This window comes from Glossina fuscipes, unplaced genomic scaffold (assembly GCF_014805625.2).
Source record: "Glossina fuscipes isolate IAEA_lab_2018 unplaced genomic scaffold, Yale_Gfus_2 142, whole genome shotgun sequence".
NCBI lineage: Eukaryota > Metazoa > Arthropoda > Insecta > Diptera > Glossinidae > Glossina > Glossina fuscipes.
Window position 1 is genome coordinate 1,064,388 of NW_023998485.1, and position 26,493 is coordinate 1,090,880.

At 33.1% G+C, this 26,493-nt stretch overlaps 1 protein-coding gene across 5 annotated transcripts in view; it reads right to left on the reverse strand.

The window, feature by feature from the left end:
• Positions 1-46: 46 nt before the first annotated feature.
• The window catches only part of LOC119641075 (thrombospondin type-1 domain-containing protein 4), a 76,084-nt gene continuing 49,637 nt past the window's right edge, over positions 47-26,493 (reverse strand). The window contains exons 1-7 of one of the 5 annotated variants that reach the window (XM_038039506.1): positions 19,087-19,249; positions 2,626-2,857; positions 2,020-2,221; positions 1,761-1,951; positions 720-1,700; positions 500-650; positions 54-433 (exon numbers count right to left, since the gene is read on the reverse strand). In XM_038039506.1, the coding sequence (XP_037895434.1) occupies positions 288-433; positions 500-650; positions 720-1,700; positions 1,761-1,951; positions 2,020-2,221; positions 2,626-2,655 (1,701 nt within the window). In that variant the 5' untranslated portion in view covers positions 2,656-2,857; positions 19,087-19,249 and the 3' untranslated portion in view covers positions 54-287. Of the gene's footprint in view, positions 434-499; positions 651-719; positions 1,701-1,760; positions 1,952-2,019; positions 2,222-2,625; positions 3,110-4,436; positions 4,681-18,941; positions 19,061-19,086; positions 19,250-26,493 lie in introns of those variants that run through there. The other 4 variants (XM_038039505.1, XM_038039504.1, XM_038039507.1 and 1 more) reach the window with 4 other exon arrangements.

Below are 26,493 nucleotides of genomic sequence, written 5' to 3' on the forward strand. Positions count from 1 at the left end.
TCTGAATTCAATAAATATTTTTTTTTTTTTAATAAATATAATCTTTTTTATATTTTTTACTTTTGTAAGTAATCATGTAAAAAGATCATTTGCTTTAATTTTGGAATGTCCTAGCAAATGATTTTTTAAAGGCTTTCATTTGTTTATTACAAAGAAATGCTGCTCAGTGAATAACAATCATAATCATTTTCAATCAATCGGGATAAATTTTAATCTTTGTGTGATTTAAAAAAGAAATATTTGTAAAAAAACGTTTACAAATAAGTAAAGTAAAGACCGCGTCATTTTTATCCCGCTAAGCCACATGAGTAACAGCAATTCTTCTGATAATAGTCGTAATTACACAATTTCGCATTCACTGCCCATTGACAATTGGCAAATCCGTCTACACAAGACGTTGAAATGTCATTTTGTAATAAACTCAAATGTGCATCTATAAAAAAATAATTATCAAAATCACTTTAAGACATTTGCAATATTTTAACAAGCCTGCACTCACCGTCACACGTGTGTGTGTTGCAACTGCGATATATGGGTTCCCGAAGCGAATAGCGGCATTTCGGCGATTCTTTTAATATATTTTCCTGCTCATCGTATTCCAAACACTTTACTGTACGTTTTTGTGTACCTCCGTCGCAAGTTTTGGTACACTATTCAAAAAAGAAAAAAAGGCAATAAATACTTGCTTAATAAAGGAAAGGCATATTAATTAATTTTACTTCCGTCCATTCGGAATAATGCCATCGAGCACCGCAATATTCAACTTCTTGATGTGAACATTTTTCCAAAGCTTGCGGTTTTAAATCCATGCCGCAATCCTCGTTATCGACAATTAACTGATTTTGTATGCATAACACTTGCCTGCTGCGTGTTAGATTGAAACAGTTTCCATTACATGGTGACCACGGGCCTGAAAACCATTCACCCGTTTCACACGTTCTTTCAGTATTGCATCCACGCGTAATTTCTGGGGTTGTTCGATAATCACATCGATCTGTATTCGGTTTTGAACGATCGCAAAAGATTGTACGATATTCAACACCAATGCCACACTCAGCTGAACAATATTGATTCCAGTCGGACATTAACCAAGATCCGGCTTTCTCACGATTTTGCTTCACTTGAGTGTGTGAGATATTTGAACTAAGTCCATGTAAACGATATCGAGCATGGCTGCGGCGACGACTTTTAGGACAATCGCAAGGCTTTTTAACCAACGGTTTCTCTTCCATGCAAGCCGAATTATCAACATGAATAACTATGCCAGAAGCTAACTCTTGCACACAGCTGATCTCACGTTCACGATAACCCTCATTCTGATGGCATCGACATTCGCTCCACTCATCAAGACGCCAAAAAGCTGGGCATGGTTGCGTATTACAGCGTAAAAGGTTCTCATTTATTAGCGGCTTTTGAGAATGCGCGCAACGTCTCTGAGAATAGTACCTTAAAGGATTCTCCCGTACACACTTAACTATAGGAGTTTGTGTACCGCCACCGCAAGATCTGGTGCAAGTGCTAAAACCCACCACTTTCCAATGAAAAAGTCGCCGACGTCGTGATGTGGTTAATGAGGACTCTTCCTTTCCAGATTTGAGAAAGCCATCACTTTCCAATGAAATTTCATTTTCTTCTGATTCGGAAGTAATCGGTAATAAATATTCATATTTTATGCCCGGATTGGTGGATTTACTAAAAATCTATAAAGTACAAAAAAATTAAAATTGACATTTAGCACACTTACCGGTTTTCACACTCACCATCAATTCTAATGATTCTCTTATAGGGCCCGTGCAAGTTATCCACTCCGTTACACCCTCAGTATGTTGCAAGCCATCTATACGATGGTAGTCAAATGCAGCACCCACTGCTTCATACGAACCGCTATTGGAAGGATTGCCATCCCCATTGAATACGTATTTTTGATCTTCCGTAGTTTCCGTACGCAGCACTATGGAGAAACGTTAAGATTTTAATAAAAAATGGATGAATCAATTTTTCAAGATAGAATATACGAACCCAAAAGGTTTATGCTATTCTTCAATTCTGTTATTGAAATATTCGAAGCTCCAGCTGGTACCGTAGTAACATGAACATAAGCTTCATCTGGTAGAGGATTTCGAGTGAATATACCGGTAATAGGGCGACATAACAGGCCTCCACAACCAACCGCACCACTATTGACGGATAATCCACTTATAATACCGCTAGTGTGTATGGCCTAACATGTGTGGAAATAAAAACTACGTTTATTTATTTATAATATTGTTTTCTTCTTAGCGTCATGTAAACCCTCATTCGGCCCTAAGTTCTTGTTCATTTGCTTAAATTAACCTTCAACGAGGCTTCTCTCGACTACATTGTTTATTTATAGTACCAGTCGGATTAACAGCTCTAATCTCGCCGTCCCTATCACCATGTCGTAATCGTCTCTTGTTACCACCATTTACTTTACTTACCCTAAAGATATCTATAATCTATTAATCCTGATGATTTTTATTCATTGCTATTATGGATGCCTTATATGAGTGAAACTAACAAAATACTAGCGTCTGCTGCAATTAATGCTCTTTCCATCATAATAACGAATAAAGTGTATGTTTATAAAGGGCTTTTTTCACTTACCAGCAATGACAAGAAAATCTTATTAAACATTTTTATTTATGTTTTCATCGGAACAGAAATGTTCTTTCATTAGCATTTTTCTTGATGTGAAGTTTTGTTTTATGTCGCTCTTTATTTAAATGTTGTTTTCGATAGTAGTTCAAATTTTTTAAAACATTTGTTTGAAAATGTAACATTGATCAATATGTCAAATGTTCTTTTTTTCATTATGTTTCGCGTTTAATGTAATCCACTGAACATATTTTTACCATTCATTGCCATAGGCAGTGTTAATTTATTGCATTAATAATGGAGTTTTTAATTGGACAAGTGTAGCAATTCCAAAAAAAAACCGATTAAAGCTCAATTCAATATTTTCACACAACGATCCTTTAATATAGTCAATCATACAAGTACTTTAATATGGGTTGCTATTATTTACTGTTACTATTTAAAGCTTGGAAAACATTTTTTTTTTAAATTTTTAAACAAATGTACAGAACTGCTGCAATAAAAGTAAAAATACCTGATAAATTCTCAGCGGAGATATTAATTAGCAAACATTTCTCTTGCTATTCGCTCTCTCAAGACGTTTCTAATACTAACTTACTTACTGGATTAACGCGTGAAGTATAGCTGCTTAATAACTGCCAGCAAAAATGTTAGCAGAGAGAAGGGTAAAGGAGGAAATAAAACGAACTTAGTATTTAAGATGGATACACCCTTCAAAAGAAGAAAAAGAAGGAAATATCAAGTAGGATATGATAGTATGAGAAAGCTGTGAACAATTCTCGAGAGTGCAGCAGCATTACAAAACATGAAAGTGATGCTGTAATTTCGCTTACGCTGCACGAATTGCTACTCTGCTCTCAAGTTCGTAGTTGCTTCTACCGCTCCTCAAATTTAGTCTAAATTGTAAGCTATTGATGCAATGCCGCACATAAAAAGTATGCCACGGCATATTTGTAACACTCTGTTTAGACTGTGATCTCTGAGATGTCTGTGAAGAAGACAGTAAGTCCGTTTTGAATATCACCTTTTTTCCAACTTCGAATAAGCCGTCATCGATACAGACTTTTTATGATCTTCCTTCCTTCTTCAATTTTGTAAGCGATGAGTTGCAGCAAATTAAGTTTCCACTTGATGTGTATCCTATCAAATTACTTTCTTATTTATGGAGTATTAATGAATAAAGCTTTCACTCCAGGGTTTCTTAAAAATTTCGAATAGTTTTCACTGGAGACACTGTTTTTTAATAGGCAAAATTTGATATCACTGCTGTAAGCTATCCCTAAATCAAATTTTTTACAATGATCCAACACTTCCCAAAATCGGTGATGAATGCAGCTTTCATAATTGTTTTAGATGTAAGTGTATTATGAAAGTCAGTGATCGCGCGCATGAGATACGTTACTCTTTGAATATAATTTTCTACATGATGATCTTTTTTATGGACCTTTTTCGTAAGACAACGCCTCTTACTTTGAAATTTGTTTTTTTTAAACACATATCTCCTCTGAGGAGCTTTCAAATGTTTTCATATGCATAAAGAAAAACCATCTCCTTTAGATAAATCTCTAGAAACACAAAACAAATAAAGCATTTCAACTTTACTCTTTACCTTGTCTGATATAACGAAGTAAATGCGGCTAAAAGAAAAAGAAGAAATTACACAATGCTTATGACTTAGTTGCCAAAGATGAAATGCTTTTACGATAAACCTTTGGCAACACAACACTACTTTAACCTTTTCTAAGTTCATGTGCAATAAAACAAACCAAGTAAGCTGACCATTCACACGCTGGCAAAGCGAAGAAAAATTTAAAACTCACATGTTTAGTTTAATTTCTTCTGCTTTTTACTTCTCCGTTGAACAAGATCCGATTAAACTTTCATCTGTTACTCATAACGGCCTTCTAAACATATTACATTATCTTATAGTTACAAGATCACTGACGTTTAACATAACAGATAAGATGACATTGTATCAAAAAACCGACGAAAGAGAACGATCATGGCTTACAAATAACGTAATCAGCAATAACATTTCATATATACACATATTATAAAAACCAACAACTTATCCTAAAACAAAGTATTAGGTAGACCACAAACAAATAGGTGATAATAGCTGACAATTTACTTCTAATAAATATATAAATTATACACCAAGTCACCAATTTGAAGCACTCAGCGGCACACAACTGCTTCGCGCCTATCTAAACGTCAAAACGTAATATTTACATTCATACGCTATTTATACGTTGGCACCCAAGCAATACGTGCAGTCTATATGTAGTGAGAAAAACAGAATATGCGGTACTAGTTAGCCGCCATGTCAAGTAATCACATAGGTATACCTGCCTCTTGATATGTGAGTAAATTTTATATTAGTGTGGGGAAAAAGAAATCCATTATTTTTTCGGTAGATGGCTGCACTGATAGATTTCTCGTAAAGTATCGATCAAACAATTTCAGATTTATGCTCCTTGGAAAGGTGACATTTTGCTGTTTTTTATTTGGTGCATTCAGTTGTGAGTTAGAGCAACAAGAGAAAATTCGGTACATTTTATAGTTTTTCTTTGACAAAGGCGAAAATGCAAGTCAGGCGGCTAAAATTGTGAATGGTGTTTATGGTTCCGATACTGTAACAGCCAATTATGTGCAATTTGGGTTGCGGAGATTCCGTTCAGGAATTTTTGATGTTAAAGATGCACCTCGCACAGGTAGGCCGGTCGTCGAAAATGTCGATAAAATCGGAGAAATGATCGAAGTTGACCGGCATGTTAACAGTCGTAACATCGCCCAGGAGCTAAAAATCGACCATAAAACAGCTTTAAACCATTTACACAAAGCTGGATTCAAAAAGAAGCTCGATGTTTGGGTGCCAATTAACAGAAAAAAACATGATGGATCGAATTTCCATCTGCGAAGCTTTGGCCAAACGGAATGAGATAGACCCATTTCTTAAACGGATGGTGACTGGAGATGAGAAATCGATCACATACGATAACCCTGTGCGAAAACGATCGTGGTCAAAGAGCGGTGAAGCACCTCAAACGGCCAGGAAGGTTTTGCTATGCATTTGGTGGGATTGGAAGGGGATTATTTATTATGAGTTGCTTCCATATGGCCAAACGCTAAATTCTGATCTCTACTGTCAACAACTGGACCGTTTGAAGATAGCGATTGACCAGAAACGGCCAGAATTGGCCAACAGGAGAGGTGTCGTGTTCCACCAGGACAACGCTAGGCCACACACATCTACAGTGACTCGCCAGAAACTTCGGGAGCTTGGTTGGGAAGTTTCAATGCATCCGCCATACAGTACGGACTTGGCACCAAGCGATTATCATCTTTTTCTTGCATTGCAAAATTTCTTTAATGATAAAAAATTGGAATCTAGGGAGGATTGTGAAAATCGACTACTAGAGTTTTTTGCAAATAGAGACCAGGACTTCTATGAGAGAGGTATTTTGAAGTTACCTTTAAAATGGCAACAAATCATACAACAAAACGGTGCATATTTGACCCAAATCGGACAATCCGAAGCATGTTAAATAAAGTCCTGAAATTCATATAAAAATAATGGATTTCTTTTTCCCCAAACTAGTATTAATCTATGCACGCGCTTTTTTATGAGGTCATAACAAGAATTCTTATATCTGCTCGTTTGCACAACAGCCTTTCCTAAATTGAGTTAATTCAAAGGTAAATGGGATATCTTGTTACCTTGGGATATAATGAGTGCTTTATTTATATCCTGATTGCCTCATAGTTATTTGAATCTTGGTCACTTGGCACATTAATATCGCTCTATAGCATTACTCGAAGTATATCACTGCCTAAAATTCATATTGATTCACTGATAAATCCTTTCGGTAAGCACTTAATTGTTTATTAAAGCACTTGTTAAGGGGCTTGCTGAGGGCATAAATGAGGCATTTCGCTATAAAGTAAATACGGCAGTATTTCCAAACTCCGAAACTCAACATTTAAATCTTCCTCAGAAATAAAAGCGAATGTAGCTATGAAGACTTGTGAATATTATCATAATTTTTCATAGAAATTTCTAGAATTTCATCCTCAGATAACATGAAAGCGAGTAAGAAATTTATATTCATTTTGATATGAATCTCTGAAATCCATTATCTCAAAAACTACATACACAAAAACTACTATGATTGGTTATGTTTGGACAGTGTTAGAAGATGTTTTTGCATATATCTTAAATATTCCAAATTGATCATATCTCGACTACAAGTTAATTTTTTTTCGTGTAGTGATATTAACTTGTGTTAAATTTTCTCATTTTTAAACTTAACAAGAAAAACATGTAAAATTTCTAACAACAAACTACAAGAAAATTAAAAGATGAGCAAATACTTTAATTTCGGAATACTAGGCCGATGAAGCGAGAGTCTATTTCCTTTTTGTGTGGTCTGATGGGAAAGAAGGCAAAAGTCTTGAAAAACAACTAAACGCTTTGTAGGGAATGCCGACCACAAAATACCCTGCACCAAATATTTGTTTATGTCATAAGATATCAAAAATTATATCTTGCGTCTATGTAAAAGCAAATTTTTCATTTGAGTCATTATATGGAGAGAGGCACGAAATTGGCGTAGTCATAAAATAGTACAATTCCTAACTCTCAGCCAAACAAAATTCTACTCACTTTTCATTGAAGCAATTACTTATTCACTAGTACGGTAGTACTTTATATATATTTATTTATTTATTTATTTATTTATTTATATATAAGTATTCAAAAAAAAAAATAAAGCCCTTCAAGAGCCAATTTAACGTATTGAAACATATATATAGTTAACACCCAGTACAATTCACACTGAGTCATTAAAGTTTAAACTTAACACTAGATATATAAAAATAATAATAATCCAAACTTCAACACTAGAGAGTAAAAATCCAATAAGCACAAAGGCTGCAAATAGAGTGCATATTTCTTCCATTAAACGATAATTCCATATATCCAACACATAAACTAACTCTATAAAAAAAAATAATAATAATGATTTATCGCTGACATTCTACAGTTAAAAATTAATAGAGTGACTACATAGCCCGCAGTAAGCAATTTGGCTCCACAGCCATAGAAAATATGTTCGAAATAATATTAAAATATTCAGCACAAAATCCCCTAGTGGTAGGATATCTTCTTTCTCCTATTCTAACAATCCAATATATTCGGGATATAAAGCCCCCGTTAATGTAAGTGAATAACATATTTTCGATTATACCACAAATAGCTTAACCCGGAGGAAAAATGCGTAGGTCAGGTGGTAAACAGTTGCAGCAACGTGCTACACGGCCAAAAAAAATGTCTCAAAACAGGTACATCTAATCAAAGGTACAGAAACCTGCGGATTCCTAGTAGAGCTCATAAAAACAAATTCAGGGCATGGATTTAGAGGCACGCCACCTTTAACTACCGGTAAAAATTCACAGAACTACGCCATAATGAGAATGTTCCAAAAGTACATTCCAAGAATTGCTTAACATCTTCAAAACCATGCTCCCTAGCACGTAAACCTTGCACATATCGTACTATACCACGTAGCTTAGAATACCACTCTGCCCAATGTCCTTAATATAAACGAACAAATTTTGGATGTTTTGATAAATAATTTTTAACAAACCGGTACTGCCTAAATAAATAATCAAAATTTGATAATAATTTTTTATGCGTTTGTAGATTTTAAGATTTTTTTAGGCTGTATGTTGATTTACCCGAAGGACATCTGGATGTCCCAACTCTACGCACGAACTTAATATACCTTGTCCCACAAGTTGTGTAGGGTATAATAAAGGCTTATGATAACCATAAAAGCATTTTGCAAATTATTTGAACCGAGCTTAAAAGGAATTGTTGGATAACACGACGGATTTCGAGTGCGAATTTTTTTACTGAGTTGATATTTTAGTCCTTGACAGCTTATAATTTATAAGTAAACAACTAAGAAAATTACAGTATAGTAAAAGGAGTGCTATAGATATTCTACACCCGCATATTTTCACAAAAGCCCGCATATTCGAAGATGCGCAACATATCATGTGACGTCATCCATATTTAGCATATTTAATTTACTGCCTAAAAATTGTATTATTTTTCAGAGTTCGTCGTAGAAAACTAGGAACTGGAGTTTCTCTTCATATAAGGGCTTGCTTTTCATGATAACCTCTATAAATGTCAGGATCTAAAAAATAGATCTATGTGATTCAAAGTCCCTACCGTTTATTTTGTTTCGTAAATTGATACTGTGGACCAATTTTCGTCTCTAAAATATTAGAAATCAAACCTTTTTTGGAAGGCTTACTATTCTTGAGAAATCTTATATAGAGTGGCGTCCAACAAATAAACCCATGTGACTGAATTTTGGTCCACTTAATTTTTATGTAATATTATGAACAAATTTTTATCACAAAACAATAACAATTACGTCTTCTCGGCTTATAAGGGTTTACATTTTGTGAAAATCGTTATATGCTGTGATATACAAAAAATAGGCCTACGTAGTCCAAATTAGGTAAGGTTGATTTTGTTGTCAAATTACTGTTACGAACCAATTTTCTGCTTTAAATTTTCAATATTGAAAATTAAATCATTTTACTACATAAAGATTCGGTTTTCGTAAGAGTGGGTTCAAAAATTATTCTTGGCGAACAAAATTTTTCATACCAATTTGGAATGTCGAAATACTATTTCTCAGCAACTTTGGTCGAGAAATTTGAAAATATTCAATAGCGTTCGTCCTAGAATCAAACTATGCTGGTGTACCAAATTTTATCAAAATATCTCTAAACTTGCTCCCTATAAGTTCAACACAAATTTAGATGGGCTAACATCAGACGGACAGACGAGAAGACGCACAGGGCACGCAGGCTTACAAAACTTAATACCCTCTGTGGCACAAGTGGTGTAGCGTGTAAACAGACAGGAATAATCAAGGGCTACTTTTTTGCCTTACTTGATCGATTTTATCATCAACATGCCCATGCTTTGCTCATGGGAGACAGGCCACAATTCAATGAGCGATTCCGCACATAAAATATCGTTTAAGACATTTTGAGTAAGGTTTTAATCAAGTTGGATGAATTATTATTCAGTGCGACCCGGTACAATTTTATTAGGGCACTTTAAGAGAAAAAAGAAATTGTAGCGACATTTGTTACGCGCATTTTTATCCTTAATCTTGCTACTCTAACCTTAATCTTGAATTACTTTTGCCTTTTCAAAAACTATATAGCCTGTACATAATATTTTATATTTATATAAAGCTGTATAAAGGAAATACAAATTGTTCCTAGTATACTCCTAAGCGACTCCTTGTGATATGATACATTATATAAAATTTATTAAGATTCGGACTAAAATTATAAACTACGGTTACTACATGCGCTCAATGTCTACGTCATATTAAGCTTTAAATGCTTTCTTCAAAATAATTCATAAGTTATTGCGAACATGTGAAATTTTTAATAGTTACGCGTGGAAGCCATCCATTTATGCGTAGTTGGTAAGTTCAGAGCAAAGAACACTTTTCGGGGTAGAGAAATTAACTAAAAACCTTTCTCAAAGACTACGATATAGATGTCATTCTTAACTCATAGAGAATATACTGTCCTGTCGAATACAAATTTTACGTTTGTATCTTTGGCATTGAAAGGTATGCTAAATTAGATTTCTTAATTAAATTTCTCTGATTGCTTGAAGCTTGTTTTGAAATAAGCTCTTGCTCTCGCTTGTTTCCCAAACCATTGTCTACATAAAAATGAATACGTTTTTTCTATTTTTTATTTTGTTTTTATTATAGTTTTTAATATGTTTTCAATTTAAAACCATTTTCGTATTTATAACGTTATATGGCATACAAATTAGGTTAATTATTGCGCATGTTGTGTGCTTTTTTGTATATCCCTGGGTATTTGTTTGTGTGTCTGTGTTTGTGTTGGTGCAATGCTTTTAACATCTCGATTGCAATATTAATAACTTGTGCCAACTGATTACAAAGATTTTCCTTTTTTTTGTGCGCTCTAAAGCAATTTTTTCGTTGCACACATAAACGTGCATGAGTTAGCTGCAGAGAAAAAAGAACATTTTGTTATAATTATTGTTATTAGTGCGATTTTGTTTAAATGCATTTGAAATAACGTAATTAAATCATTTTACGCATATAAGAATTGAAGCCATTTATGGTACGAATATTAAAAAGTTAAAAGTTATGTAAAATTATTATGAGAACAAAAAAGAGGTTGAAATTCAATAGCATTAATTATTATTTAATAATACATTAACTGTTTGCAACCATATGAAGTAAAACTCTTATTTATTGCATTATTAATTCTTATACATAGTGTTTTATCAGATAATAAAAGTTTAATGGAAATTGTAGGCGTTTCTTGGCGATATCTCAATTAATACAAGATCGCGTTTTCAGTGGCTCAAAATGATTGAATACCAACCCTATTTAAGTAGGCGTGTTAATAATCTGAGACAGATTACACAATTTATGTAACCGGAAGCAAATTTGAATTTAACATTTTTTGCAATCCGCAAGCTACTGGAAATATATTTTCGTGTTGTCACAATTTTCGATCTCTTGTTATTTGATCAATTTGATCAACAGCTCGACAGAAAGAAAGACGGACTCCTAAATAGATACAATTGAATTAACAGAGAAAAATAACAAATACTTCTACAGATCATAAAACTCAAAATTCAATTTGGTATTGTGGTTGGAGGAAACAAGTCATATTAAGAAATAAATATAATAATTGATTATTGACCAAGTCTGGACAGAGAGTTATTCCATTATCAAGAATGACATTCATTGTATTGATGTAAGCATTTTGGTGTCAAATTACATCGCAATTGTATGCCTGAATATTAATAATGCAAAGAATAATGCCTGAATCCATATATATGCCTACGCGCTCCTCAGAAAATGAAAGCGCGTCCATCGACTTAATTGGGCATATAACTCATCTCATGTGACTTATTCAGCGTAGGGCAGTAGATACTCGTAAACCTCTTCTAAGTCGTAAGTAATGTAAGCAAATAATAACGTAATTTATTTCGAATTTTTAAAAATCGAATATTATGCCTTACAAACATTAATGAAAGAAAAAATGGTATCGCCTCTGATAACAAGCAAGAAATTTATATTATTTGCTTTAAAAAAATCGAAAGAAATGAACTTTTGTTGTGCTATTTTATTATACTTTGGTATTAATACGATATGGCTAATTTTCCCCATTTTTCTACAGTTACCGTGGAATCACCCGAATTGTCATCGTTTTGTCTGTTGTAGTTTATGAGTAACGAACAATAACCTCCAACGCTTTTGCGAAATTTTGGCAACTAGTGAAACGTTCACCATAAGCACATAGACAAACATACAAAGCTACATTGATTTCGAATTTGATACTAACGAAGTATGCATATACCTTATACAGTTTCTGAAGCTTTCTTCTGAGTATTCCTGAGGTTTCTAGGAAGTGAATATACGTCTAGCCACCGAGTGGCGCCCATCAAAAATAAACCGATTTTGATTGACGGAAAGACTGCCAATACTGCATGTGGTGTAACTTTAGACGATTTGCCAAAAATTGTTTTAGTCTCACAAGAAAAGCTATTTTGCATGTTTGAAGCGATAAGAAAGATTTAGTTCACAATCCACCTTAAAGGAGGCAAGTGTACCATGAACAGCGCGAATTTCTCATATTTAAAATGCGTGGAAATTTTTGTTCCACAACATTCTCTGACAGCGATGACTACTTTCAAGCGAGGGAGGTTGTGGAAAGAAAATCTAAAAAAAATGAAATAACAACAGTATATTTCGTTATTCCAAATTTGAAATAACGAAAAAAAGTTACTTTTAACTCAGCGACATGACGTAGCATGTAAATCAGTTTGATAAAAGTCCTAATAAGTTCCTATAAAGGAACTAACGCATCTTCACGCCATAAGATGTCTTCGTATAATTTATGCAACACCTATGAGATTGCTTTGCAATGTATACAAATTTTTTAACTTGCCGAAGCACATTTAATTTTTTTTCATCTTCTTTTGATTTGTAAAATGCTAATAGCACGCAGGTGAGGAATAATAATAACACATTTATTTATTAAAGAAACAAAGCATAAAATTTTATAAATCTTCAAAATCGCGCAAAAGCAAAATTTTTTCTTTGTCCCTTGATCGTATTATAAACTGCGTTTAAAAAGTGTCAATCAAGCACTAATAAACGGTCTTGCTTACAAACCTCGAAGTCCACATGTCTAATAATGAAAGAAAAAAATTAATGCATTATTTTTTTTGCTTTCATAATACTGTTTGTTGCATGCGATTTGTTACTATAAGTTATTATAAATGTCAACTTTAATGTGTTAAGTGCATTAAAAGACTTTTACAAAATTTTTACATGATAATAACAAGCAGCAATAATAACAACTGCAACCACAAAAATCGCAACAAAATCATTGTATTATAAAACAATGCTGTAATCAGATTAAGTCGACCATCCAATATCCTACACCACATCGCCTAACACAATTTTTTTTTATTTTCGCAACTTTAAGGTTTCCACAATAAACAAGGTCTTGAAGTTACTGAACTGATTGTTGTGAAATATGCACCCAACTAGGAAGATACTGCGTTAAGAAATAAAGATATTTTCTCACAGATGGCTTATGTTTTCTCTGCTGTCACCACTCTTATTGTCGTAGAGCTTTTCTAAAATTTAGTGGGATCACATAGGAGAGGTTCTAATGGAAGCTCACAGTATGAATTAAATTGTTTTATGTTTAACGTAAATTAGGGAAAATTTAGCGACCAATTGCTGCATACCATTAGGAAAAAAAAGTATTTTCCAACTCTTTTAGCCTACAGGTTACGTGATTAAGTGTGATTCCCGTGCAGAGACTTTCTTTTCAATTTTAAACGCATGCGTAATCTTTTAATATGAAAAGAAATAAGAATATTATATTCGGGCAAAGAGAGACATGTTCGCCTAATATTTATTTTGTCATAGTGAAATACCATAAATAATAAATACCATATTTTCATGTAAAGGCATATGTTTTGTGTCGCCCTCGTGTAGAGGCGATCGCAAAATATAAAGTGATGTGATCAAAGTTTGGCAAAAATAATTTTCCTTTGAAAACCTCACTGATTTGAACCTAGACTTCCCACAAAGTGTCAAAAGTTGGACTTTTATTCTATTCATCATCTTAGTTTTGATCAGAATCCTCAACAGGAAGGCGTTCTAAATTTGATGCTATTAATTTCCATTTCAAGTTACTATAATTTCCACTTCAAGTTACTATATTTTCATCGTATAATATTAAAAGTTACGCTTCTCTACCATACAAAGGCTTGCCTTTCATGAGTACTCTTATACAAAGTGGACGCCAAAACGTGAGCGTACGTAATTCAAGTTTGTTAATTCAACTTTGGTTTGGTCAAGTTAATGTTAAGGATTACTTCTCGTTTTGAAACAGCAACCAGTGGATGTCGTTGGCGCACAAGAGCCTGCTGCCTAAGAGAAACTCTACATGGTATGGGATCCAAAAAATAGACTTATTTGGTATTAGTTTGCTATACTTAATTTTTATATCTTATTACTATTGTGGAACAATATTAATAGTGGTATAGCAATAGTTAGGAATTTGTTTAAATAATTTGTACTTTTCGTGGGAACCGGCATATGAAAGAAGCTTTGAGAAATTTTCCCAATTGATCCAAACTTTTCACACCGATTTCGTATGCCGACTTGCCATTGTCCAACGATTTTTGCGTAGAAATTTTTCAAATTGCAATCTCACTTTATACAAGGACTTTTTCTGTATAAAGTGTTATGTGAGGAATAGTCGGAAAAGTTGTATGAGAGACCTTGTCCTGCTCAAAAGCTTTTCAGAGGACAAAATTTCGTGAAAATATTTTAAAAATTGCAAGCTGTAGCTTAAACGTAAAAATAAAAGAACAGATGGATAGAAAAGCTAAAATCAATTCGGAAGGCGACTCTATTCTGGAAAAAGGCAAGTCTGTCTTAAGTGCTTCTTACATACATTTGAACAATATACCGTGTATACCGCAACAGATGGGCGTAATGAAAAATTCAAGGGAAGAATTATATACCATAATTTGTGTACTTTTCTTTTCCCTAAAAACGACTGCAACCTACGCAAGTATATATAACACAATTTGCCTCATTTCAAACTATATAATATAAAAGGTATAAAAATTAGTTTAGTTAACAAAATATAGTTGACCCTTACTGGAGAATAGTAGCACAATATCAGATTACTACATAACTACCATTAAAGATACATATCTATTATAGTTTTTAACCACCAACGAATAAGTTAATCTATAGACTAAGTTTCTATTTCCTGAAAGCTAATCTGCCCAAGTAGAAATAATAGATTTAATTAAACTCACACTTGATAATCTAAACTAAACTTTAAAGTCGTAATTATGCTTTCAATTCTCCGACGGAAGGACAAACAAATAAAAAAATAAATGTTGTTGTCCAAGCATTTGTGTAATATAAATATTCTTTTTTTTGTTATACGTACAAAACATTAGATGACAAGGTATATGTAACATAAGAATGACGCAGAGTACACCGTTAGAAAATATGACAGAAGCAAGGGCAACATATACTGTAGAAGCAGAGCGCACAACAGCAAACAATTTATATAAACAACGTTACGGAGAAATCAGTTATTTTCTGATCTTCACTAAACGTAAGTAAATTTATGAAGCGAAATTCTAGCTTATACTCAGGTCAAAGCAAGAAGAGAACTCAAGCTTAACTTTGACTTTCTGAGCAAAATTCTCACGTCGTAATTGTAATTTCAAAAGTAAGTCGATAACACTATATTGATGGTAAATAAATATACTTCACGCGCCTTATGATACTTGTGATGTACTTTTTCTCGTTAGAAACATTTGATAAATCTTATATACTTCCTCTGCGCTGCGTCTTTGGGTGCTTCACAAACGCTTTGTAAAACTAACGGTGCGTATAAAAATTTATGTGTAACTCCTCTAAGTCAAATGGTCACCATAAATAAAAAAACAAACTTTTGAAAAAAAAGAAACAGTTTCAAATAAAATCAGTTAAGAGAAGCTAGTATTACTACATATAAATATATGCAGTTTGTACAAATTCTCAATCAGAATTAAAAGTTTCTTTTTGTAACTAATTTTATATATTTGTATGTAAAGTAACAAATTCACATTTAAGACTATTAAGTGGCGCCAAAAGCACACTTACGGACAAATGTAGAATAGGATTAACTAAGAAAAGGTTTTAGTTGAATGCAAAGTACTCAACATTCTAATTAAGTATGAATAAAACTTATTAATTGAGAATTTTTTCAAATCAAGAAGGACACCTTTGTTTACAAGTAGTCTTTAAAGATCAAATTCGAACAAAAAAAAATAAAAAAACTTTGTCCGTTTTAGATCAGAAGAGCAGAAGTAAAAAAATTGTGTTCGCTTTAAGATGGAAATCGATTCTTCACTGCCCATGTTGATTTATTTAACGATTATAATTCACTTAAGACTGTAAGACGATCAGTAGATCCATTGGCAATGTAATGATTCTCAGATTCGCGGCTAAATTTACGCTGACATCTTCCACACACGAACAATTATTTTAGTAAAGATTTGCTCTTTCACTTTTTATGATTTGATTTGAAGGTGAAGTGGTCTCATCAAGGTCTCTCACCTTTTTAATGAAATTTTTATTAAAAAATGAGAAAGTGCATTAAGATATGTTTTTAAGTGCAGGTCTTAAGTAAAATAGAAATTTTTTTCCGATTTTTCAAATTTTGAATGAAACCATTCAAGATTTACAAATTTAACACGTTTTGTTTTAAGGCATTTCTGAACATACCAACACAAGACAATCTCTACCACGTCGAGTGACAAACTAAACTATCTCTGAAACTATAAGTGGTAGAAAGTATAGCTTTTTATCCCCAACTCGCACGCGAAACATAATTTCGAGAAAAACGCTTTTACAATTTCAAGAAATTTTTAAAAAGTCGTAGGTTTTGCCCCATCAACAATTATTTTTTTATATATTCATTGAATATTTAAGATTTCGTTTAGGCCGTAATTCGTTAAGAAAACACATATCAGCCGGGGAATCTGGAGTAGAATAGAGCGACCAGTGTTTATACAGCAGATGCCCTACATAATATGTGAAAAAGCGTACTCAGCTAAGGATCTTAGATATCTTATATCTGCGATTAGTTAGTTGATAAGAAGTGCATATTTTTCTTAGTGCATTCTAACAAGATAAATCAAATCCTAAGTGAATAAGAATCTCAGTTGAAAACTCTAAACAGAGTTAGATAAGGAAGCACCGCTAGTGCGATGAAACTAAAATACATGACTCGGGTCAGAATTTTGATAAGGTGGTGACGAATGTTTTCAATGCTACGGACGGTATCACGAACACACTCTGCTGTCATTTTCTAATGTGGTGGACGGTTTTTTATGTGTTAATTGAAATGATATTACATTGTGGTTTACCACGTTTTATGATTTTATTAACAAATACGTTAAACAATATACTTTTAAGTGTTTGCAGTGAAGGTAGTAAGCACTTAATACATTTTTTATATATAATTTTTTTACAATTGTTAACAAGTGGAGCAGTGGAAGTTTACTTAGACAATATCTACAAATTTATTAGTATAATATGATGATGACATAAGCAAACAAGAAAACTTCATTCAGGTTAGAAAAGATTTTGGTCACCCATTATTTATTAAGTTTGTATCGCCGTAAATGTAAATGATTTCCAATTTCAGTTATATGAGTGTAACGAGAGCTAGGTGCAAAATCTTCGATTTCACACTGACATGACATTGATATTAATAGGATTACAATTCTACAACAACGTCAGTCATGGATTCATCTTCATCTCCACATTTATTAATTTTTTTTTTTTTTTTTTTTTGGCTATTGTACATGTGCGAGTTATAACTACCGTTCACCTTGCACCGTTTATCGCCAAAATATATTCTCATATAAAGACTTTGAAGCAATCAAATACGAGGCCATTGAGTTCGTACTTACAAAAGATGAATGCTACATTTGTTGAGTGCTGGCCAAAAGCAAAGCAGGAAAAAGAGATTAACAAATTCTGTGCACATAGTTTCGAATGATTATAAGGAAAGGACTTTTCTTTTTTAACATAAGCTGAAGCGGAAACACCAAGCAGTAGTTAGACTGCTCCAAAAAGCGAAGTCGTTATTACTTGCGAAAAAGCGAGATACAAAACGGACGCTTTTCTCGTTTTTTATTGCTTATCTTGCAATACGATATGGACCTCACAGTCGAGAGGCCTATGCTTCCATAAAACCAATATTTAAAACAAAAAAAGATTCATGTGCATATATTTTAAGGTTTTCTTCTTATTGGAAATTAAAAAAAAGAAACACTCATTTGATAATAAAAAAGAAGTTTCCGTAGAATTCATTTATCACATCGCCTTAATTGATATCGCAGTTTGATTCAAGATACTGAAAGCGGAGTACATTGATGCTTCCTGTCAAGCATCTCCTCAGCGTTGCGAATCGGTTCGCAAATGCAATTTCCAAAAAGGAAATTTATGTAGAATTAGCTTTGCGAAACTTGTATCGACGCTTATGTCGAAATCTGAAGAAAATTTGAAAAATACCTCTGCCCTTTTGAAATTTACAATTATCGTAAATATTTTCAGCTGATCTTTCGGGCCATTGGCACAGTTTGCTATCGTTAGCTTATTGACTAAAAATTGTGCTTCAATATTCTTCTTTGGTTTAGTGTTGAACAACTTTGATTATAAACAATTCATTCACATATTTCAACGTAATCAACGCCAAAGTCAATTTTCGATCACATTTCTTTCTTTTTGTATTTAGAACATTTTTACTGTAGTTAGAAAATATGCATTTTATGGGGTCCTTGGAAAACAGTTTTGTGCAATAATAGGGAAGGAAAGAAGAGAAAGCAAATTGAAACTGCAGAAAGTGTACAATTTTTCAATTATCTTCCTAATTAAGAATTCTTAGGATTTTTCAAAGCAATTTTGCTTTCAGCTTAAATTTCTTAAGCCTGCGAAGCATACTGCTAAGCTTTTTAATTGTTCAAATTCGCATGTTCCTCGTATAGCTTAATGCTCTTATAAATTTATCTTAATTAGACATATTTTGAAATCAAATTAGTTGTGTGCGCTTGCTTATCAATTCCAATGCGATTGGCCCGAGACTTGTTTCGCTTTGATATTTACTTTTTCAGCATGTAAGCTCACTATCTTATCCTCAATTCCAAAAACATTGTAAAGCTAATTTCTCCCCATATTTACAAGAGCAAGGATAAATGGATAAACGGATTAGAGCATATGTATTTATATATAAAGTTCATTGATTCTCTTGATTTATAAATTTGCGGATTACAGTCGTAGGGACATAGCAGCGTCTCCCTGTATTATGCTTCTGGACGACAGATATAAAAGGAATACTTCATAAGTAAATAAGTTTAAGCGGAAGTTATTCAATTAAGATAAGAAATTTTAAAAAAGTATTTCTTCTTTTCTGGTTTATGACATTTTTATATTTATTTATAAATCACAAGAAAATATTTTTTTTTTTTGTCTAAACATTTTTTTCACTTGTTATATTTTTATATTATTTTGTACGTTTTCGTTCCTATTTCAATTTTTTCTAAGAATTGACTTCCGATCACACTTTATCTTTAACACGAACGCATTTGCGTCTAACCACTGACAACTACGAATTGATATAAAAAATTTCAACATTTAGAATATTTCGCTAAAAATTGAAAAAAAAAAACTTGAGAGCACTCTCCATAGCTTTGTATGCTATGTATATGTTAAACCACAAGAGATACACTAACGCATGCACGCAGACGTTGTAAACGAAACATATAGATCGCGAGCGAGTGACTTGTTTATTTGGCGCTTATGCCGCTTGTCTGATAACTTGATAAAGTTTTGGTTTTCATTAACGTTGCCGCTGTTGTTGCCGTTGTTCTTGTAGTTTTCAATTTGCACCTTAAAGTGTTTTTGTTTACTGCGTAAGTAAATTTATTGTTAAAAGCTTTTTAACGCACAACCCGAAGATAATATCAGTCTACATTAAAAAATATGTAACAAATTTAACGTCGGCCGCAATATAATCATCACCCACACCAATTAAAAAGTTGGCTAGGCTAATTTCAATGTTTAAATATTTTAAAATAATTTTCATCTTTTCATTTTAAAAGATAAAAGCGCATGTTTTGAATTAAGCTTTGCTTTCATATGTAAATGACACAAATATTGCTTCAAAAATATGTTAAGATAAACAATCTCCCATGATTGAATTGTAAGAGTAAGGTGTTTAATGTTCCTGCTAGGGGCCTAGACGTTGCTTTAAAACTCTTTTCTTCGCTAGGATTGCGTAAAGCAATGCTAAAGACTTTATAGTACAAATTTAAGCTCCGCGGGTCTCCGTAGCCCACTCAATACCTATCTGTACATATACGAACCTCTTAGGGAGGGAATCCTGTAGTTGTGGTTATGAATCCCCACTGTTAGATATGGCCCTACGGGCGATATCGTGGTGACTATGGTTTTCAACTATTCATAAAGCGAATAATTATTAGAGATTATAATAGGCCTCGCCATTCCCCAGAGTAGATTTGTTGGCCATATATTTTAAATCAATCTGGTACTCCAGTGGTAGTGGGATCCCTAGCTTACAGAGATTGTCTCACTCTTTGGGGGAGCTGGTTCACGCATAAATAACCCTAATGTCGACGGGCATCGTGAAGTTAAACTTGCACGGTGCCGTACTTACCTAAAATGACATAAGGAATCTATCGTACTAATTGCCCAGCGAAAATATGAAAATCTTCGGAGAACCATAGACGTACCGAAACCTCACCTTTTTCATCCCTATTCGGCGTACAGAGGCTGTACTTCCGAAAATAGTATTCTGACGAAAAGACTTGAGCTTGCAAGGCTTTAAGCGTTCAGCTAGCAGTTAAATTTTCATCTAATTTTGAATGTTCTTTACCTAAATGCACTTTCATAAATTGTAAAATATATGAGCAAGAGGAAGAATTCCTAACGGAATGTTAAAAAGAAAGAAACGACCGGTTCTCTGTTGATTGATTTGTTAACTCTAATTAAATCGCAAAATTTGATCGAATTAGTATACAATAAAATTGTTGGCATAATTGAGCCTACAGTACGCGATGAGTGATAGCAACGATTCATGAGGAAACGGATTTTTCTGCGAATAAATAACAGTGGAAAACATGGAAAAATCGTACTACGTTTTGACAGCAGTATAAGGTAGTACTTGGAATTTATAGCATTACAGAGAGGCCTAAAACACAGCGCTACGTTTTTCCTTCGACTAAATCCGTAACAATGCTTTATTTGAAATTTGATGCAATTTGCTGCAGAAAACGCAAATGTAGGACTAGTTCAATACCGACTTTGCTTTAATTTTATTATTCGCACAAAAGTTTGATGAGCTAAATCACTAACAGGTCTGCAGAAAACATAGAGGTCAACTATCTTTAAGTAAAGGTAGGTCCGCGTTAGGTTTCAAAGAGCTTAAGGATTCTCACAGTACAAACGGGTTACACATGTGCTTACTCAGACCGCTACTTGAGAGTACCTCTGTTCTGTGATCTCCTTCCTATAGGAGTTACGTAGATTCAATTGAATCCATCCAAAAGCAATTCTTGCTTTGGAATTTGGGTGAGGGCCCACTTGTCTTTTTACCTCCTCCTGAAAATAGGTTGCTTCTGTTATCCTTACCGTCACTTGAGAAACGCAGATTTATTCTTGGTGTTTCCTTCTTAATTAAGTTAATTAATGGTGCTGTCGATTCTTCCATATTGCTTGGTGAGATAAACTTTAATGACTCTTCTTGCTTCCCTAAGCACTTTATTCTCATTAAGCTTAGTGACTATAAATATAATTACGAGCTATTTAATCCGCTAATCAGAGTTATTTGCAAATAGCTAAATGATGTCTATCACTGATATCTATCTTTAAAGTCTATCAAAAAACGCTGAATGCGCGCCATTTGTCTACGTTGTATTTAGACTAATTTGGAATCAAACATATCGCTATTATTCAAAAATAAATTGGTGTTATTTACCAAGCTGCCAAGCTTTTGTATGTTTGCAATGACTTTGCGGTTCACTTGCAACTTGCATCTGTACTAGTTGTGGGTGTGCCTAGTTGCTAGTTATGCACATAGTTCGATTCTTTTTTTTTCTTTCTCTTTTTCTTATACATGAATTATTATTTTTTACTTTTACTTCTCTGTACAGGCTTTGTATTAATTTTCAATATTAATTAGTGTAAGATTGACTTCTAAAAGTCGATTGAATTCAGCTCTTCATTTATTTTAGCTGAGTTCCATGTGTAAGTAAATAAATAATAAAAAAAATCGCCGGAGTAAAAGCATCACACAGCACAATCTAAGTACCATATTCGAACTTTTGCTACTTTTAGAATATCTCGTACATGCTTACATTAATGGCCATCTAGACAAGTATGGCTACACTGCCTAAACTTTGAAATATTGTATCCCATTTGAGGTATCTTGTTCTTAAATTTCGCACAAATGTTGGCTATTTAAAATTTCCTATGCAAAGAACGCCAATTATCCCACAGATCTCATATCTTTGCCTCACAAAAAATTCTCCTATTTTTAAATTCAAATTTGAAAATCGCAACTGGCCTTTCATGCGCGGGAATTAGACTAGTAACTATACACATATATTTTATATAAAAGAATTCATCGCAAACTTTTCGGTGTCATTCATGCACGTAGGTGCAGTCCTATAACGGACAATTTTATGCAAACAATATTAAAGTGTAGAAGACTAATTTTCAGCTTTGCGTTGAACATGCACCGGCCCTCATAACTAAATTGATCTCAACCTGATCTTAGCCGGAATTGAAGTAAAGTAGTAATCATAGATAGACAAACTAACAATAATATGAAGCAAACATGGTTTAGTCGATTCCATATTTTACGTTGACCCTATATAAGGAATACAAAATATATACCGTAAGATATTCAAAGTACTTCGCTGCATAATAACCGGCACATATAAAGTAAAACAAACTAAAATTTTCTCCCTACTCTAGTTTTATTTTATGCTTTCAGACAAGCACTATACCTTCGTTGCATAACATACATTAAGCTTCCGCCTAAAAAACCAAAAAGCAGACAACTTGTGTACTATAATCCATTATGCGGTTGTAAGTAGACACCCGCGCTTTTCTTGTTCATCTTTCTGAAGATACTTTACTTTACGTAAAACTTAATAGTCTAGTGGCATTCAACCGGTAAAGGACAAGTAATAAACTTATTTTATTGACATAATACTGATAAAATTTTGAAGTTTTGAAAAACGTGCAATAAAAATAACAATACAGGCAATGTCTTAATTTTGGTTGAATTGCAAACAAAAAATGCTTTCATATCAATTTACCCGCAGGAAATCAGTGACTGCAACTAAGTGCTTAAAGCACTTTTACTTTTCTATATAACTATTTAACACTTGTCTCGATTTGCTAATAAATACGACCACAAACGTTTGTGGTATTAGAAATATTTGCCATGAAAATTTGATATATTTTTCATAGTTATTGCACTATTCTATGTGCAAATTGCTTTAACCGCAGTGAAACATATTATGTATTCACTTTTTGTTGCTTTACTTTTTTCACGGCTCTTCAAAAACCATATCACATCACTTGTGTGTCAGTAAAGATTTTTAATTTTAATTTTTTCGTTTTTTTCCTTTGGCTCTTTTTCGAAATTTTTTATTTACACTTCAAAGCATACGGTAAGTGCTTTTTATATGCGTTTCTTGTGAAAACGAAGTTGTTGATGCAACAAAAAGATATTCTGCGGTTTTTGCAATTAAAAGATATACAAAAACAATATTACAAATATATAGATCGACAAGAAAAGAAACGCTTCCTGTTATCAAAGACAATGCGATTTAAAGTCCTCAGTAATATTACAAAGTAATAGAAAGCCCAAATTATTTAAAAAAAAAAAAACGAAATTATTATAAATTTGAAGTTGAATGTTGTTGCTTTTGGAATTTTTCTTTAAGCTCTTCAATCTTCTATACAATATATGCGTTCATTTTGCTGTGTTTATGTATTTATATCTTTCATTTATTTTATAATTTGAAACGTATGGTAAGGAAACGCCATTTTTTTTAAATTTTTGACAACTTTGCGATTGTGTTGTCTTTTATCAACTGCCAAATGGAAAAGATTTTCAAAAACTGTTTGATTAATTGTGATTTTTATACACCGCAATTCACAAGCATCTGGGAGTAATTAAATGAGCGGGCCTAAAATCCACTTGCTACAATGTTTTTGCTCTTCTTTAGTTAATTCTTGTAGCTCAACTTTTCTTAAAGGTTTAACTTTTCCATCAATTAATCTTCAGTTGCTGACATACTTCTGAAAAAAGAGAGGAGCACGAAGACAGGATCCTATCATATTAATAATCAAATTTATCTTCCTACCTTCATAGGGTAGAAAGATTCTAGTATTAAAACTATTCCAATGTTTTTTAGTTTTTAAGCAATCGGAAACGAAATCTCTTGATATAACATGCATATGCAAACGTTGCTTGAACATATTCTTGGTTAGTATGGGCTACCGACGCCTCTTAACTCTTTCGGTGACTTCGTTTGAAGGCCTTTAAAAAGTCAAGTTCGCAACATTAACTCTACCTAAGAAAATAAATTATTAAATCTACATTCATTCTCTTCAGACCTGTACGGTTAGAAAGTCAAAAGTTTCAAGCACAAGGTATTTATATATTGCGCCTGTATTGAAGTATTTCGAGCTTTTGTTTATTTTCATAGAAAGATTTTGAGCTTTTGTTTTGTAAACTTTATTATACGGGATATTTATTTATGGTCGGGGATATAAAAACTTCGAGTATTCTGTTACTGCATTAACAGTGCATTAACTTTGTTATAAAGTCTAGTAGTAGCGGAAATGTTCATTTTAGAAAAAATATTACCGCCGTAAAATAGGCTTTATTTTTACTTACTTTTTTTTCTTAGCATAACGAATGAAACTTTACAGTGAAATGAAAAAAAATCTTGTATGAAAAGACAACCTAGATAAAAAAACCTTCTACTTCCTACAGAAGCTTGGCGTCCTAGAAGGTTTGCGTGACATGTTATGCTAAAAACAAACTACGTTTTAATTCAATTAGTGTATCCTATGGTCTTTTCGAAATTATAATTGCTTTCAATTTGGTTCCACTTGTATTCATACAAGAATTGTAAAAATTGTATGAGCAGCGCAATAACAGGAATTTTAAATTATGTGAGCAAGAGGAAGAATTTTTAAATATTTGACGACCCGTAAATTGTGTGAGCAAGAGGAAGAAGTGCAAAAATTGTATTCAACTGTCAAGTAAGAAAACAATTTTTTTTTAAATATTTTATTCACTTATTGATAAGTTTCTTTTGTTTTAGAATTACAAATCAATTTTGAATATGGATGAAAACAATGCAATTATATGTGCTTCATTTGAATCGCTGTTAACTTCAAATAGAGTCTCGACCGACGTACTATAAGCAAGATCTCTTAGCATACAAAGCTTATGTTAAAGACCCTGCTTCTCCTAAATGGAATGTATTTTGCAGATATACTAACGAGCCAAAAAGAACCAAGTGAAGAAGGAAGAAAAATCACTGTGGTAGGATATCTAATAATGTTGATTTCAAGGGTAAGTAGAATCAGTTAAGAATAGCTAGCAACGGTGCCGAATAAGATGTTGATCACATAAATAACTATTTTTTAGGTGCTTTGAATTTTAGCTCTGATAACGTAACATATTCTCCTTTGCATGTATTAACGGCTACGAGCTTCACACCGCGTTTGCTAACATTAAATCAATCGTCTGCGGTGTTGATGGAATACCGTTAAAATTTTTAAAAAAGGTTTTCCTTTAATAAGTAACCATATATTACATCTATTTAATAGCGTTATAAAAACCGCTGTTTTTCCAGAAAATGTTACTCCAAAATACGCTTTCATAACATATATTTAGGTAACCTTGCAACATGTTTAAGTGAAAATTTGGATTAACATCAGCAATTAGTTATAAGTCAGTGTTTGTGAGCGCCATGTGCGTGGTCATGGTTGTGGGCTTGCCGCGTAAGCTTCGGGCATTTGCAACAACAAGCGGCAGATATGCGGACGAAGAAACGGACTTAGTAAAATTATGCTGCTGATTGAGAATATCTATTTTATGGAATTTTTAACGAATATTTCTAAATATATTTCTGAAGGTAACAAATGGAAAAACAATCTTTTGATGTTTCCATCCCACTATGATGTGTATTTAAGCATAATATACACAAATAATCAATATCATTTAAATTCAATAATATCTAAACTATCTAAAAACCCCCTTCAAATAGTTTTTCTAATGTTTTACAGTCAATGGACCAACTTTTAACTTTAACTTCGTCCTTAAGATTGAATCTAAGGTAAATTAAGACTGTCCTTATCTGCCGTGCATAAACATTAAGTAAGATTAACACTAACTTTATTAAGTTTAAAAGTCAATATTAACCAACGTTGCTAGCGTTTCACCCCTGGTCCTCCCCTATTCCCTTTCGCTCCTTCTGCTTGCACAAGTATGCATGCGCCAAGGGAGCGAAAAATAAAACACAGCAATGCAGCAAATAAATGATCACAACTCTTCTTGAAGAGTTTATTTTATCATCATAGTTTTATAAACTACTATTATCTTATCAGCAATATTGCTCTCTGCGGC